The 17,381-nt window shown below is 38.1% G+C and overlaps 1 protein-coding gene across 1 annotated transcript in view; it reads right to left on the bottom strand.

Annotated features, from left to right (window-relative positions):
* LOC146456882 (uncharacterized) overlaps positions 1-17,381 on the bottom strand; it is a gene marked incomplete at its 3' end in the record, with an annotated part of 38,311 nt that overhangs the window by 12,431 nt on the left and 8,499 nt on the right. Inside the window, exons 3-16 of the mRNA XM_085092574.1 lie at positions 17,121-17,381; positions 15,776-15,914; positions 15,242-15,567; positions 14,815-14,953; positions 13,923-14,248; positions 12,557-12,695; positions 10,935-11,260; positions 6,306-6,444; positions 5,244-5,572; positions 4,971-5,109; positions 3,539-3,864; positions 3,245-3,383; positions 1,248-1,573; positions 743-881 (exon numbers count right to left, since the gene is read on the bottom strand). The exon at positions 17,121-17,381 is cut by the window's right edge and continues 56 nt beyond it. Of these exons, the coding sequence (XP_084948700.1) occupies positions 743-881; positions 1,248-1,573; positions 3,245-3,383; positions 3,539-3,864; positions 4,971-5,109; positions 5,244-5,572; positions 6,306-6,444; positions 10,935-11,260; positions 12,557-12,695; positions 13,923-14,248; positions 14,815-14,953; positions 15,242-15,567; positions 15,776-15,914; positions 17,121-17,381 (3,193 nt within the window). The remainder of the gene's footprint in view (positions 1-742; positions 882-1,247; positions 1,574-3,244; positions 3,384-3,538; positions 3,865-4,970; positions 5,110-5,243; positions 5,573-6,305; positions 6,445-10,934; positions 11,261-12,556; positions 12,696-13,922; positions 14,249-14,814; positions 14,954-15,241; positions 15,568-15,775; positions 15,915-17,120) is intronic.

Here is a 17,381-nt window from a genome sequence, read left to right on the forward strand (position 1 = left end):
AAGACTATACAAACATGGCAGCCTTCGCCCTGAAATTAACGTTACCTAAGAAGGCAAGGTTAAAAATACTCCACAATTAGAAACCGAGAGTCAAAAGTTTCGAAGCAAATTATTTTAAGAAGGTAAAGCTCAGCTACCGCGAAAACAAGGTAAGCTAAAGTCAACCGACCGAACAAGTCTCGGAAGTCTGACTAACACTTAGTTAATTGAGCTGTGGAAAAGTAGGCGGAGCATTAGCTGAAGGTCAAGAAATAAACAAAAGCTCATTTGAAATTTTGGTATGTATATTATTACCAAGTAATCACATGATTTTTCTCATGCAATTTGGAATAAACAAGCACTTGAAAAATTTTACACGTGTTTATTTATTCCAAATTGCACTCCGAATCATGTGATTACCCAAACAAATCGCACTGTTGAGAGCCAATCAGATTGCAAGGGTCACGAATAATTTCGAAATGCCTGTAATAAAGATTATAACCCAATCAAGTTCATTTGGACAATCGAGTTTTAACTGCAGAAAAAAAAAAAAACAAAGAGAATGAAAACAAGCGACAATCCATTTTGCTGCATACACTCATCTATGACGTACCAGAGGAAACATGCAAGTTCGTTAATAAAAGCGAGCATCTGAGCCAAGATGTACCACCTCTGCATTTCGCTCCAAAGATCTCTACAACCGCCTAAATCTTCCTAAGCGCCAGTTTACAAAACGTAGGGAAAGATAAATTCTTTGGAATACCTGGACAGCCGTAAATCTCCATCCTCAATGATATGTGATTGTGCCACTCAACAGGCTCAATCCGGATATACCGTACCTTGATTGGTGGATTCAATTTGTTGTACACGACAGTGTCACTGTCTGTGTTTCCGTCAAATACCTAGACAAAATAAGGACTAAATTTAGAGAAAGTCACTGGTATAGCGATTAGAATGAGAACTGCAGTAAACACAGTTATGGTTTTACATCGTAATGCCAATAGCAATAGTAATGTACCGCCAATGGAAATCGTATTGTAAATAGCATATTTTTTTCCCTAATTTGCTCACACAGTTTCTGTTACGATATCTACAATACTTTAGGAAGTTCTTTTTTTATTTCTCAAGACTGTGTCATGAAATATAGTGACTACCATTAAATTCAACTGATTTGTTTTTTCGTTTTGTTTTTTCATTTGGGCCACTCCTTTCCTTTATTCAGTAATTTAATGTATTGTTTTAAATAAGACCAAAATACAGTTCCTTACCCATGCTGAGCTGTTTGCTGCTTTCTTGTACAAAAAGAAGATCACTCCATCATCGCTGTATTGCAAATTGTACTTCGTTACCCACTCGTTGTTAGCATTCCTTCCCTGAGTCGCTACACGTGTTACTCTGGTGTAACTACCAAGGTCAACCTGAAGCCATTGGTGGAGATTGTTTTCTAAAGCTGACCAGCCTCCTTGCTTGTTCCCGCTTCTCTTAAAATGCAGCCTGGCTTGTCGAGCGGCGAAGTTGTCGTCCCGCTGAGATGATGCAGTTATTTGTGCATCAGAGATTGTTTCACTTTCCATACCAAGAGCTGTTATGCAAGCTTAATTTATAAGAAAGATAGCAAACATTAGTTAAAAATTTGAAGAACAGTTGAGGTGCTTAGAGACATGATGTCACTGGAAGTGGTTTTTTTAAAACTTGTTAAAAAAGCACAGTCTCGTTAATGCAGAGGGGAATACACCCCCGCAGAAGTAAATTAAGCACCAAGAACGGCGGTTTGAAAGAGAAAAAATGTTTTTATTCGAAGAGAATCTACTTTTATGTCTAAACCTTGCAAAAATATCTGGATACGGCGCAGAAGCGACTGTACTTAAAAAGTTGTACGAAGAGATTGGATGGAGACGCTCTTTTTCTATATACGTACCTTACACCTGAGTATTTACAGACCTGACCCCATTTGTTCAAAGGCCGCATAACTTTATCCGGTGGATAAGGCACATTTCAGGGTCTAAAGAATACTTCACGTTAATTGCTGTCCAAGGTTTTCGTACGCTCCGAAACTAAGCTGTTGTTAGAGTGAGCATATCCGCTTGTACACGAGGAAATACTGAAATCTTTGCACAGATTGAAACTGTCGGATAGTGACTTATCCACTGGATAAAGTTATTCGGCCTTTGACTGTGGACTGGTTTTTCACAATAATAATAATAATAATAATAATAATAATAATAATAATGATAATAATAATAGTAATAATATGATTAACTTATTGCCTCGTAATATAGAACCAATCGGAATGAATTTCAGTGGATTTTAGTGGATTTGTGTATGATAATCATGGTCTTATAGAAGTGAAAAGATAGAATCGTAAATGTTTTACTCCCCAAGTGTCCATTGAAAATTCCAATTTTCCTCTATTTTTGGTAGTAGCTATTGTTACAGAAATATTAAACCTGAATTAAACACTTAAATCTAACATTTTTAACATATTTTATCTCAGTCGTTGCCCTCGTTGCTTTCTTAACGTGTAACGGTACCTATACCAGACAGTATCACGGAATTGGTTTCAGTCACTGTTTGACCTTCTTGAACCGTTTCATTGTTATCTTCAAAAACTCTTTAATAATTCAAAACCGATTTACCTATTACATGGTCGATAATACATTACGTACAGTGACTTTATATCGATAAACCTCCCCCTTATTAGTATGCGGTGTTTTATCAGCTGACAAAACACTCCTCATTAGTATGCGATGTTTTTCTCGCGTGCTAATTTCCAACGTTCACAAAAGTATAATCGTTTTAAACTCTATTGACACCGCTTTTCCAGGAATGTTTTGAAGCCGTTCAAAAAACTCGCAGCACGTGTTTTATCGGGTCTAAAACCGCTCAGCTGCGCCTCGTGGTTTTAAAAGCGATAAGACACTCCTGCTCGTTTTTGAACCATTACTTGTCATGCGCTTGTTTTTTGTCGCTGTAAGCCACATATAAAGAGGTTATAACTAAAAATGTTAAAGGCACTAGTCATGCCGAAACATCTCTTTATAAGGCTGCCTCATTCTAGACTTCGTGTTTTTGTTGTTGTTGTTGTTGTTGTTTTGGAGGGGAGAGTGTTTATTTGTTTGTTTGTTTGTTTGTTTTAGTTTATTGTTCTTCTACTGCTAACAACAGGTTATTGCATACTTATTATTAGTAGACTGTTAAATATCAAAGTGGATAAAAAGATGAATATGCGGCAATTGAACATGACGATCAGGAAAATGTAGAATACCTGGGCATCCGTATATTTCCATTCTCATTGATATGTGATTTTCCCAATCTACCGGCAATAACCGTAAAACAAGTGCTGTGACTGGAGGAGTCAGCTTGTTGTACACAACTGAATTGCTATCTTTATTTCCATCGAACACCTACAATTAAAGGAGAATTAAGAACTGGTTAATCGTTATTCATACATCTTAAAAGTTTATCCTTATACCATAATTTGGCCATTTCGCCAAACTATGTCTCGCTAAGAATTTTTTTTCTTTGGGGGGGGGGGGGGGGGGGAATCATATAAACTCACCTTTGCTAAAACTTCTCTTGACTTCTTATGAAACTTGAACGTTAACGCGTCATCGCTGTACTGTAACCTGTACTTGGTAACCCACTCTTTGCAAGCGTCTCTTCCCTGAGTTGCCACACCTGATACTTTGGTGTAACTACCAAGATCTATCTGGAACCATTGGTTGCGGTCATTTGTAAGAGCGGACCAGCCTCCAGCTATGCTGCCATCTGCTTTGAAATGCAATCTGGCTTGCGCTGCTGAATGATTGCCATCCATCTGTGAAGACGCGCTTAACTGTGTATCAGAGATCGCTTCACTCTCCATCCCAAGAGGTGCAATACATGCTGCATTGTTTTAACAATGGTAAGAGAGATATGATTTATGTTTTAGCTTAAGGTTTAAGAGATTTGTTTGGCTGGCTAGCTGCCTAAATGTGGTGTCCATTCAGACCTTTTTCAGGGAAAGGCCGACCAGCAGTTTGGCACTGAGCATGGTGATAACCAGGTCTCGATGTATTATATTGCATTGTATAATTTTCTTTTCCTATATTTTATTGTATTGTAATTTTCTTTTCCTTTTTCTGCTTTTGGAAATCTTGGTGTATTTATCTTTTTCCTCCCATCCGACTCGATTAGCTTCGCTTTGTTAATATTATAATAATTGATTAATTGATTGATTGATGTCTTCCAAAAATAGGAACGTAACCATTTTCCTTGATCATTTGGGTCACGTGACGATAGTAATGGTAATGTATTAATAATTATACCAGACCAACACATAGTCTCATGGCGGTTTACAATTCTTCTGTGGGGTGAAATGAGACGTTACAAAGTAAAGCCGCTTCTGTCAGTCTCTATCAGTCGACCCACGCACCCACCAACCCAACCCACGCATGAAAGTGAAAGGTAGATGAAATCAGAGATAGAGATAGACAGACACATCAGGACTACCTCCCCTTGTTTTTTCGAACGGTGTGTGTGTGTGTTTTCGTCCCACAGAATAACGGGAATAAGTGTTGTGAGACAGAACCTCCGTTTCCGAGAAGACTACAAAGTTGAACCGTTTGCAGATGTCATTACAATGGCAGCACTTTTTTCGTAGTAATTCAAAGACCCTGCGTGTTGGTCCGGCCGAGGTTTGAACCCGCGACCTCTCGTACTGTAATGCAGTGCTCTCCCAACTGAATTGAACGATCCGCGATTTCCCCATTGGCAGATGTTATAACTTATAATTAACGTAACACCCGCTTCTTAAGTATTTTAAAGAGATCGTGTCTCGATCCAGCCGAGCTCGCTAAGCCAGAACATGCGTATTCTCGCCTTGTAGTCTTGAAGGAACATTTCGTGTATTTGCTCTTAATCATATCATTCTGTGTATTTCAAGTAACAGAATGAGAACGTCTGTATCATTTTTTAAAGTAGCATAATAAGAACATGATAAACGCAAATACCTTGACAACCATAGAGTTCCATTCTCAATGATATCCAACCTTGCCACGCCACTGGCTGTATCCGAATGTAGCGTGCTGTGATGGGCTGCCTCAAATTGTGGTATACAATGGAGTCGTGGTTCTTATTTCCGTCAAACACCTGACCAAGTTAACAATAAACAATTGCCTGATATATGAATAGACAACGTAAATCCTCAACGCATGAAGCAGACTTGCATGAGATTTGCACAGTCAAAGCGAAGTCACATTGAAAGGTGGACAAGGTGACCTTACCTTTGCCGAATTATCCCCTCTTTCTCGATATGGATGGAAGATTACGCCATCGTTGCTGTACTGCAGCCTATACTTTGTCACCCACTGGGAAACTACATTCCTCCCCTGAGTCGCAACACGCGTAACTGTAGTGTAACTACCTAAGTCAATCTGAAGCCATTGGTTCTTCTCTGGTATCCCAGCAGACCAGCCTCCCTGCTTGTTTGCTCCATCCCTTTTCATATTTAGCCTGGCTCGCTTTGCGGAGTGGTTGTCATCATAGTCTGAAGAGGCGCTTATTTGAGAATCGGAGATTGCTCCACTTTCCATACCGAGTGGTGCATTGCAACCTGAATTGATAACAAAGGTGAAGACACATTGATAGTCTATCTAGTCATAGTTAATTTTTTTGCCTTTAAAAAGACAATGTTTATGAAACCTGACAAACGCCTTTGTTCTATGTTTTTGTTTGCCTTTTTGGCCTTGACCCTGGACAAAAAATAACAGAATTTGGAATGTATCGGAGCAACCGATCAATCGAAATCGGGTTTTGTTGAGACATTTAACTGTGTTGCGAACGTTAAAACAAAGGATTGTGCAGGGTCGCGGCCCTTTCAACATGAATTGCAGCGCCATTGTTTTCATGGCAAGATTTTCTTACCAGTCCCTGTAACTATGATCTAGTGGAATCGTCCTGGTGACAAATTTAAAGGCTTAAAAGAAATTTTGTCGAGTGTCAATGACCTGAGAGCAGGTTATCTTCAAGTTCTCGAAAATTGGGTAAAAGGTTTTAATTTTCAAAAATTAGTCTATAACCTGATTAAACAATAATAACTTTATTGTCGACTCCAAGACTCCAACGAAATATTGATAGCTCCGTCCATTGTTATACTGAAAGCTGAAAATTGAACTCCAAAAATAGATTAATTCTCTTCTTCAGCAAATTACTTGTCCAAGATAGCTGGAAGATACCAACTTTCCCAGAACTCTGTGTTAAATCCGAGCTGGTAATAGGACGCTATTTTTTCATAAGCTTATCAGCGAACATGATATGATTTGAATTTAACAATAACTGAAAAGTACCTTGGCAGCCGTACAGCTCCATTCTCAAGGATATGTCATTCTTCCAATCCAACGGTAATAACCGCAGGAAGCGTATTGTGACCGGCGGATTTAATTTGTTGTACACTATAGATTCACTATCTTCATTTCCATCAAAAATCTAAACACAAAAGAACACCAAACCTGTCAGAAAAAAATAAAATGACGCACACTTCCAAGGTGAATAATATTTCTACCGTAAATTGCAACAGACACAGGTAAAATGAATCTCAATTTGAAGACGCCCATAGATGACAAAACGCCACTAGAAGGTTTGTGAGGACCAGCCAAACAAAAATTTAAAAGATTTCACACGCATTCTCAGCTAACAGGGACCATTAGCCGTTTGAAAAGTCGAAAAAAAAAAAGTGTTTCTGATCCATTTTTCACTAGGATTTTGGAATTAATTATTATTCAAATTTTCGTTTCCTAAATTTGGACTAGAAACGTTCAAGTGGTTTTCGAGTTAAAGGAAAAAATGTTCAACAACAACAACAACAACAACAACAACAAACAACAACACTTTATTAAAAATAGACGGTTACAAGGTGCTTATATACCTACCCGCAAATAGCTGAAGCTAGTCGAGGCGGGTAGGTATGTTTATACTAAACTAAATACAAATACATTTGGTGTTTACAACTGAATTGACTAAAATAAAAGTTAAATAAGTAGTAAACAAACAAGTAACACAAAAAAAAGGGATTCGCTAGCTGATAGAAATTAAAGGATTGTTACATATTCAGAAGCTTTTCATTATTTCAAGAATTGAAGAAGGTGTAAGGTAAGCATTTTCTTTTTTTTAAATGTTGATTAGTATTTCATGTATTTGTTTTTTGAATAGTTTTCTGTTGTCAGACTAATATTATCCGGTAAAGAATTCCATAGCCGTGCGCCCAATCGAGAATATGAATTCTTTAGTTGACGAAGACGTAAAGACATGATATAAAATTTGTCGGCGGTTGCTGACCTGGTGTTGTAGGAGTGTATATCTGAGACATCTTTAAATAAATTTTGAATATGAACAGGTGCTAGTTTGTTTTGGATATCATATATTAAACAGGAAACAGATTCGACATAATGAAAATGAACAGGTAGGATGTTAAGTTTAATGAAGTAAGGAATAGCGTGTTCACTTTTTGTAGAAAAGTTCATCAAACGTAGAGCTCGTTTTTGTAGGAGAAGGAGCTTTCTTAAGTTAGACTGAGAAGCTTGACCCCACGAACTAATTCCATACATGAGGTAGGGGGAAATTAGAGATTGATATAACTTAACAAGAGTAGAAAAGGGTACTAAATGTCTCAATTAGCCATCATGCCAATGGCCTTGCTAATTTTTAGGGCAATTAAATCTATACATAGTTAGTAGAGGAGACTGGTTATGAAAGTCGGAAAAAAATCAAAAGCAAAAACAACGGTGCTGCAGTTTAGGTTGAAAGCTCCTTGACAGTGCACAACCTTTTGTTTTTTGGTCGCACATTCAGACTGAATAAATTAAAGGTATGTTTCTATTGGTCAGTTTTTTCAACTTAATTGGAGTGCTATTGAGCGCTGTCACCTTTGTGCACCTTCAAGGGCAAAAAAGGCCAACAAAAACCTCTAACAAAGGAAAAATGTGGGGCTTCATAACCATTACCCATTATTAACTATGATCTATATGAACTTTCCAGTTGAGATTCTTGTCAATGAGTATGCCAAGATATTTCACAGTTCGACTCCCCTTTGACAAAAAAATACATGTTTTTGCTAGGACTGCTAAAAGAAACGTAACGGAGACAGTGAAAACAGATGCCTTTAAAATTTCGTTGTTGTCATTTTTAGACGGAGATAGATAAAAGAAAAATATATTTATTTCGCCATTTGGGCCTAAGTGAAATATGACAGGAATAATTTCCATACAATTCTATGACCAAATTCCTATTTTTATCCGGAAGAAATTTAACTATTTTTATTTTATTTCTTATTTCTTTACTTCTGCGAAGTTTGAGTCTACAGCCCCAGTAATATAAACGTTATAAAGTGAAGATTTTAGTAACAGACTTTTTGATTGGTAAGCTTTGTCCGAACAATACCGGAAAGGGCCTGAAACATGGTAACGTAATTTACATACCGAACAGTATTGCTCGATTTCACTTTCTTATAATGTCTATCCATTGTTTACCCTGCAGGATCACAGTTTTAGCTCAATTTATGTACTGAGCTATAACTTTTTAATAAAAATGGGAACTATTACTGTCTATTTTAGACCAAAACTATTAACTTGAAAAAAACATTAAGTTGTGAAGTTAACTGATAATTTAAGCATAACAATTTTGCCAGATAAACGTGCTGTTTCGTTTTTATTGTCACATATACCAATGTAATTTCCCAAAGATCAGTTTTTACCCCTTCTCGTCTATTTTCTAAATATTCAGTCCTCGAAAGTTCAGTTGTGCGCCGATAGTATTTTTGCATTTGACTTCTTAGTTCAAGATAAATGCTACCTTCCTTGGCCTTTTTTCGCTCTGTTTACGTCTTCTGGATTTTAGGTCTTGCTTATGCCACGTGCGTGGATCTTGTTGTTGGACTGCCATATTGGACAAGCTTGAGAATGGTAAGAGTGTAAGTGGGAAAAACTCTGTCATCTTGTCACTATTTTTTCAGAAGCAACATACTGAAAACGAGATCCAAAAGCCATAAAAATGCAAGATAGCAAATCGTGCTTGTACATTCTCGATAAACTTAAAAATCAACTGGAGAGCCGTTTTTCCAATTCGTCGATATAATTGAAATTCACTTCCACTGTAAATTACGTTACCGTTGCAATTATTGCCAAATAGGGCAAGTCTTTCGCTTGATTTACTCATACCACTGTTTCTCGCATAAATAGTGCAGCAATAGCTTACATAGAAGAGAAAAACATTGATTTCCATTTGTGCTTACTTTAAATTTAAGTCAAAACAGTCATTGTCTCGATAGAGCCTTTTACTAGTTGAAGTGATTCCTAAGCGGCCTTAGCATGAGGTCTAAGAGGCTCGGAAGGCCTCTTTGGTTGCGTCATCTCAAGCAATATTACACCCCACGCCTAAACTTACGCTATTTGGTCGTAAACATTCCTGGGTAACGCCGTCACAAAGTCACCTTATGTCATTCGTGGTAAATTACGTTTCCGCAACGTAATTTACATTGACCTTTTCATCTTTCTCATTTTTTGAGTTCCTAGTAGGCAGGTTTCTTCCGAACAACAGTTACCGACTTGCTGTATTTTGTACGTAAGATATTACAATGAAACATAGTAACGTAATTTACGGTCCAAAAAAGAAAATAAACCAATCACTGACTAGTTTAATGTTTTTTTCGAAATATGTCGGGATAGTCTATTAGATGTGTCAGCTATATTGAAGTAAATATAAAACTGGGGTAATAAATGCAAAAAGTATGCGAATATTGTAAAATAAGCCAGCGAATAACTTACCCTGCAGACATAGTAACGGAAAAGCGTGTATTGATGAAAAAATGACTCAAAGTTAAATTTTTTGCCGTGGGACACCCTATTTTTAACTTCTTGGTGTAACATAAATATGCACAAAAAAATTTCTTTACAGGTTAATTCAACAAAATTTTTCCGGTTAACTTCTTAGATATTGAAGATGAAAAGAAAATGCCTTTTTAGTGTTAGAGAGGGCGAGGTTTGTTAAAAAAGAAGACATAAAGAGGCGTGACATCAGAGGTCCCTGTTAGCTGAGAATGGGTGTTCAGTCCCGTCTTACAGGTTTCCGTTAAAAGCAAACGCAATGTACACGTTGCCGAGAATTTCCTTTCAAACAGAAAATCTTCTCTATCTTTGTTATGACGAAGGGTCACTTGTGGCCATTACAATGGCAACGTATTTTTGTGAGCATAGCTACTGTCTGTTACATCAGCCACACGAACAACGAGCTAACGGAAACGCCATCAATTAGTTTAGAAAAGAAAGAAAGAAAGAAAGAAAGAAAGAAAGAAAGAAAGAAAGAAAGAAAGAAAGAAAGAAAGAAAGAAAGAAAGAAAGAAAGAAAGAAAGAAAGAAGAAGATAAAAAAAGTTTAGAATATGGAACAATTTACAGAATTTGAATAAAATATTTGATCATTAACTCGACTGAAAATAAGCAATGAAATGAAATGTTGGCCTTGAATTATATTGCACAAATTTCATACTGAGATATGCCCAGCTGTGCTTAATATTTCTATATGCGATATTGAATATCACTATGGTATTAAAAGACGCCAAAACCAACTGCTAAAGTAAACCAAATTGGACTCAATCCTTCTGCTCAACCCATAGTAAAAGAGTGAATAGATGCTAAACCACCTGACACACCAAGCATTGATATGTTACCTTAACGTCCAATCAGAAATACAGAAGGTAAAAAAAAAAGGATAGATGGCAGTGACATCGGCTTGATGCTGTTAGTACCTCAACGAGGGCACGAGGATCGGGACTAAAGCCAATAAAATTAAGCCAGTTATTTTTTTAGGATCATGCAAGGAGGTGGAGCGGCCATTCAAACCCGCGATCTTGCGTTCTGCAGTGCCTTAGCTTCCTAACAAATGAGCTCAGTAAACGGATTACCAAAAAGGAGAGAGGCAGCATACCTTTCCTGAATTTTCTCCCCTTTCCTTGTATAAGTGGTAGGTCACTCCATCATAACTGTACAGCAATTTATACTTGGTCACCCACTGGTCATATCCATTTCTTCCCTGAGTCGCGACACCTGTCACTGTGGTGTAACCACCAAGCTCCACCTGAAGCCATTGATTAAGATCACTTGTCAAAGGTAGCCAACCTCCTTGCTTGATCCCGCTTATCTTCATGTTAAGTCTGGCCCGATTTGCAGCATAATTGTCATCCTTCTGTGAGGAGGCGCTTATTTGTTCATCAGAGACTGCCCCATTTTCCATGCCGACAGATAATATGCAAGCTGGATTGGTTGAACAAGAAAAAAATAGCAATGATTTATAGGGATAGAGATAGATAGAAATTGTTTATTGAGAAATTACTTCGCAACCAAAAGGCTGAATTGCGTACAAATCCAATAAATACAAAATCATAAGACAATAGCTTCAAAATTGATGGGGAAGGGCCATACTAAAGGATATGAATGTATATACAAATATATTAAAACCATGTACAACTATGTATCATGTAAAAATTTAAGTAACTAACCATAACCCTAACCCCATTGTATCTTGCCTGGTACTTAGGTGGTAAGAGACTAGATAGTCTGTTTGATGGTTCACAGTGGTGATAAGTAACTTGTTGCATAACTCGTTGCGGCTATCGTACAGAGTTGACAAGGCAATGGAAATTACCACACATATATTTAAACACTAGTTACTCGCGTCATCCAGTTTAATATTTGGAGAGTTTCCATGTCATGTTTAAGATTAGTAAATTATATTTATATGAAACCTTATATGAGACGAAGAAATGCAATATATACCTCCCCGTTTTCCATAAAAAAAGGAGATTTGGAGTGGTATCTCAATAAGATCGTGCGATAAATTCCATTGGATTTTACCTGATGTTATTATTCGTAAGCTTTATTCCAGTCTGAATTATTCCTGTACGCATTTTACTGTACCCTTATTTTATTTGTTCATTTCTCCATAGCATTCGGTCGTACTTCTTGCCATCGGATCAATATTAGATGAATCGCCAATCACGTAAAATGGGGGTGGTAGCCGTACACAACTCTTACTCGTATATGGCTGTTCAACATATTCAGCCACAAATCTTCTACGTGCAGCGCGAGATAACTCATGTATTTTCAACTCATGTTTAACTACTTGAATGTGCGATCGGGGCTTCCGCTTCAGTCTTGCATTTACCTATTATCGGATGGATACTGCGGCCGAACGATCGCTACGATCTATTGGAAAGTTGTTTTCTGGGTGGTACTGAAGGAAGTGTTGTCCTAACTGCCATTCCATGAGGAGCTTTCCGTTTCTCACAAATGGCCGACCAGCTGCGTCAATTTGCAGGAAACGCTGTAATATGTGAGGTTGTTTACTATAAAACATCCCTTTCCGTTCTCGGGTTGTTCCATTTGAATAGTCTGTTGGACAAAATGGTTCACCGCATTTACGAAATGAACGGGGCAAATGAAATTAGACGCCCCTTCCCCCCTCCCCTTAATTTAGCATGCACCATCCGAAAACGATTTAATTTGTAATAATAACAGCCAAAGGAATCATAAATACAAAGTACAAAATACCTGAGCAGCCAAACATTTCAATCCTCATTGAAATACGATTGTGCCACTGCAAGGGTAGAAGTCGGATGAAGCGCGTTGTGATTAGTGGATTGATTTGGTTGTATACTACGGTGTCACTGTCTTGATTTCCATTAAACACCTGAAAATAAAAGGAAACATTTGCATAATGCATTTGACATTCCTTTCTCACCTCCATGCAAACACAGCCCTTGCTGAAAGGAGTTGCATAGAAACTAGCTGGCTGCTTCATCTTCTTCAATTTTTCCTGAAGCGCTTAAGAAAAACTTATTGCCTACTTTTCCATCACAAGATAGATGAAATACTTAACCACATCGATGGAGCAAGCAAAAAAAGCATTTACAAATAATGCTCACTATTCTAATTGTCCAAGGAAGAAGAACTAGTTAGGGGTCGCACTAATAACGACATAGAATCTTCACGCAACCACGAACGAAACGACATACAATATAAATTCAGGTTATTTAACTACGTTGTGATGTCTCTAATTCGTTGACGTTATGCCATATATCACGCCGACAAGGAGCAAAATTGGTAGGAACAACCTTCAACTTGGGAGAGAGAATGAAAAATGCAGCGACGGGTGCTCACGGCTCTACCCAAACCCTTCAATTTGGTCATTTTACACTGTCCTTTTTGCGAATGTTTTTTGTTCGTTATGTGCCTTCTTCCAGCGTTCTCGTTGGCGTTGTCGTCTTCTTGATTTACAAATAACTGAGGGAAATTACGCCTGGAGTTCTGTTTTACGCAGAGCAGCTTACCCTCAGGAACCTTATTTAAATAAGTTATTAGGATGGCGTTGACGTTCAGATAGAGGAAGGAGGATTTATCAACATCTGTTTACGTCCTCCGTAAACCCCAAATTAGATTATCTCATATTTTTAGCAGAGGAAGGTGAAGAAATTTATGAAAATAGATAACGCACTTTGAGAGCAATTCTTGGGCTTAGTAGTCGTTTGTTTAACTGACGACACTCTGAATTCCCTCTTTTTATTCGCTGGTTAATGTGACAACGATAAAAATCTAAGATCTTCTACACGTCAAAGACTCACTTGTTTTGTCCAAAATAGATGAAATGGCATGAATAGGCTCTGAATAGTGTTTGCTACAACGAAGTGAGGTGTTTAGAGATGGCGCGGGATCAAAAGTGTTTGAAAAGTAACAATGTTGTCAACAAATATAGTTTAAATGGTCAAATTCAATTTGAACAGCATAGAGTACCTAGTACTGCATAATAAAAAGAAAAACAGAAAACTCTTCTCCCTGACTTTCATTTGGGTGGTCGTACTTTATAACGTTTCATCCACGCACTCTAAAGTAGTTGGACACATTAAACGCAAAGAAATACCTTTACTGCAGAGTATCCGGCGTCTTTGTGATACAGAAAGGTCGTTCCATCGTCGCTGTACTGTAACCTGTACTTGGCTACCCACTCGTTGTATGCATTCCTCCCCTGAGTCGCTACACGTGTTACTCTTGTGTAGCTACCAAGGTCAACCTGCAGCCATTGATTGCGATCATTTATAAGAGCTGACCACCCTCCAGCCAAAGCTTCGTTTGCTTTGAAATGCAACCTGGCTTGTGCTGCAGAATGATTGCCATCCAATTGTGAAGAGGCGCTTATTTGAGCATCAACGATCGCTTTACTTTCCATACCAAGGGGTACCGTGCAGGCTAGCGCTGTTGAATTCAAAGAGCATCAGTCACATTTAGTTCTTTGTTTTACCAACATTCATCGGGTGCCATTTGCGTCCCATACCCAAAGGAAATAAAAGTGGGAAAGAAGAAAATAAGAAGCCGTTTCAAATGGAGAAACTCGGATAGGTAGAAAGGCTCTTTTCTAGTGAACTAAGTATACATTTATTAACTCAGTGCTTGATTTGAGCCATTTGCTAAATTAGCACATATTTCACTATTTGTTGTATACTAACTATTGGATCGTATATGCAGTTTTTTTTTTCTCTGCACAATGTATACGACTCAATATGCTGCCACTACCTCACTTGAAAGGCCTTGCTTTTGAAAAAAAAAAAACAAAAAAAAGGAAAAATCGTGCTTTCCTTTTGCATTAGCTTGCCTAGGTAATTGGCATTTTGTCTCTTAGTTTTTTTATTTTATTTTTATATCGTGGGCCTATTATTGCACTCTTTCTCATCGTTCATGATTCCCATAAAAGAATTGATTTCCTGGAATAATCTATCAATATTTATATTTGAAGTAAAATTATTAGGTACGAATACCTGCACAACCATAAAGTTCCATCCTCATTGATATATGGTGGCGCCACTCCACTGGCAGCAAACGAATGTAACGTGCTGTGATTGGCGGACGTATTGTGTTGTATACAACAGTGTCCTTGTCTTTGTTTGCATCAAACACCTTTATGAAAAGAGAGTAACCAGAGCACTAAGAATTCGACCCCACGGAGACAACCCCTTCCCCTAAGTCACTCAAAAGCCAGTATGTATGTTCTTTTAACTGATGTCTTTTAAACGGCCCTAGTTCACGATCCAAGCAGTGGATGTTGTGTAGATGTAAAAAACTGAAGTGTTGTAACGCCGAAAGTCGTATTTTATCTCAGTTAATTTCCAATAAATCCATATGGCCTAGGTCATTTTACCGGGGTTGAACCAGAAATTTTGATAAAACTGAAAGAATGGTATTTACCTTGGGGGAAGTGTCTGTTGGTGTCTTGTAAAACTGAAAGAAGTCTCCATCGTCACTGTACTGTAAGCTGTATTTGGTTACCCACTGCAACCACCGCGTATACGTGTGTCTTCCCTGAGTCGCTATTCGTGTAACTGCAAAGTAAGCGCCAAGATCCACTTGAAGCCATTGATTGCGATCATTGTGGCGACTTGACCATGAGCCTGAATTGGAAGTGTAATGCAATCTGGCTTGATTTGGTGCGTGACGCGAATCCCACATTGAAGAGGCGGTTATTTGTGAATCATTGATTGCTCTACTTTCCATACCAAGAGCTGTAATGCAACCTGGATTCAATGAAAATAGCAAATGATTCAAGTAAACAAGAAGTAAGGTAAATTACTGGTCTCCAAAAAAAAAAACAGCACAGGTAGTCTAAGCTTTTCCTTGTATTACTGCTGTGTGCCTAGACATTGAGGGGCTGGTCGACAATTAGGACAATTGAACACTCACTTGGTAGTAACCCATGCGCATTACTCATGCTTTGTACATTACCTTGACAGCCGTAGATCTCCATCCTCATTGATATGTGATTATTCCAGGCTACCGGACATATCCTCACAAAGCGCGCTGTTATTGGCGGATTCAGCATGTTGTACATTGAAGTGTCCCTGTCCTTATTTCCATCGAACACCTAAGCAAACAGAGATAGCAGAAAATATCTACAGTTGGAATTGCATATTGGAGTTACCTTCATTCTTAGAAAAGTTAATTTAGGCCGGACTAAGTTTAGCTAAGTTTCAAATAAGTCTCATTTCTCGTTAATCGGTTCATTGACCATTCGCTCTGTAGATCGATCTACCCTTTCATTTTTGTCCTCCTTGGACGTAGGTAGCCACTAGTGAGAGTGCTATGAAGTAGAAATTGTGAGGCATTGAAAGGCCTTATGGTAGTCTTATTTAATGGCCGCGCCGGACGGACAATGTAAGAAAATGCCGCACTAAAGCCCGGGGTGAGATGAGTACTGCTGGAATTGACTGGTGAAGAACGCCCGTTACTCTCACCAGGCACGTAGATATTAACAGGCATTAAAGTAAATTCTGAGCTCCTTGGGCAATGTACATGAGGTCGTTTTATTGGCTTACCATAGAGGCTTTTTTTGTTTTATACCAGAAATAATGCTCCGTTTGGGTCTTAAGGACGGTGCCGACTAATACAGAAGTATTTTTGCGCGGTTTATGATTACGCGCCGGAAAAGCAGAAAATTGGGGGTAACCACGTATTTTTTAGAGATAATTAAGCAACAATAATTCAGAAAGCAGAAAAATACGCAGCAATCATGCATGTATTTGTGTTTTTGTTTTTTTTTTTTTTTTTTTCCATATTGAAGCTTTATTATCTCTAAAAAAAATGCATGGTTACCCCCAATTTAACTTTTTAGATACCAAGAGGACTTACTGAGTTCTTCTTTCTGGGCATAGTTTTAAACAGCTTAAAAGTATCCCTGTATTAGCAAGCACCACCTAAAGGAAATCCGAGTATCTCGAAATGCGCTGAACGTATGTGCAGTAACAAAAGTAGGCACCGTCCTTAACCTGTACAAGTATACTTTCCTCCGAAAGTTATGGCTATTTCAATCTGTGATTTGACCTTCAAATAAGTGTAGTTTATAGGCCTAAAATCATTTTTAATTAATATGAAAGAGCGTCTTGGACTGTTATTATGTGTTGTAAAAAAAAGTACATCATTCTATTGCTTAACAACCGCAAGAACCTTCCCTTATCGCTCCCTCCTCCTTCTCCATAGGATGAAGAAGGAGACAAGCAAATTTCTTCAGAAAAGTTGCTTCAGTCGTATTTTGGTTTTAATTTTCTGTTTTCTTATGATATTTAAAGTTTACCTTTGCTGAACTATTTCCTGGTTCCTTGTAAGTTTGGAAATTGAATCCTTCAGTGCTATACTTTATCTTGAACTTTGTTACCCACTGCCACCACCGACCTCTCCCCTGAGTCGCTACTGCTGTTATTGCCCAATAACTACGAAGGTCTACCTGAAGCCACTGGTTCAGATCTTTCTTAGCTGCGACCCATGCTCCTTGCTTGAAAAACCGTATCTTGTTATTTAACCTTCCCTCTTGGGGGGCAGTTCTAGAACTCCATTG

Source organism: Pavona decussata, unplaced genomic scaffold (assembly GCF_977016875.1).
Source record: "Pavona decussata unplaced genomic scaffold, jaPavDecu1.1 SCAFFOLD_253, whole genome shotgun sequence".
Classification (NCBI taxonomy): Eukaryota; Metazoa; Cnidaria; class Anthozoa; order Scleractinia; family Agariciidae; genus Pavona; species Pavona decussata.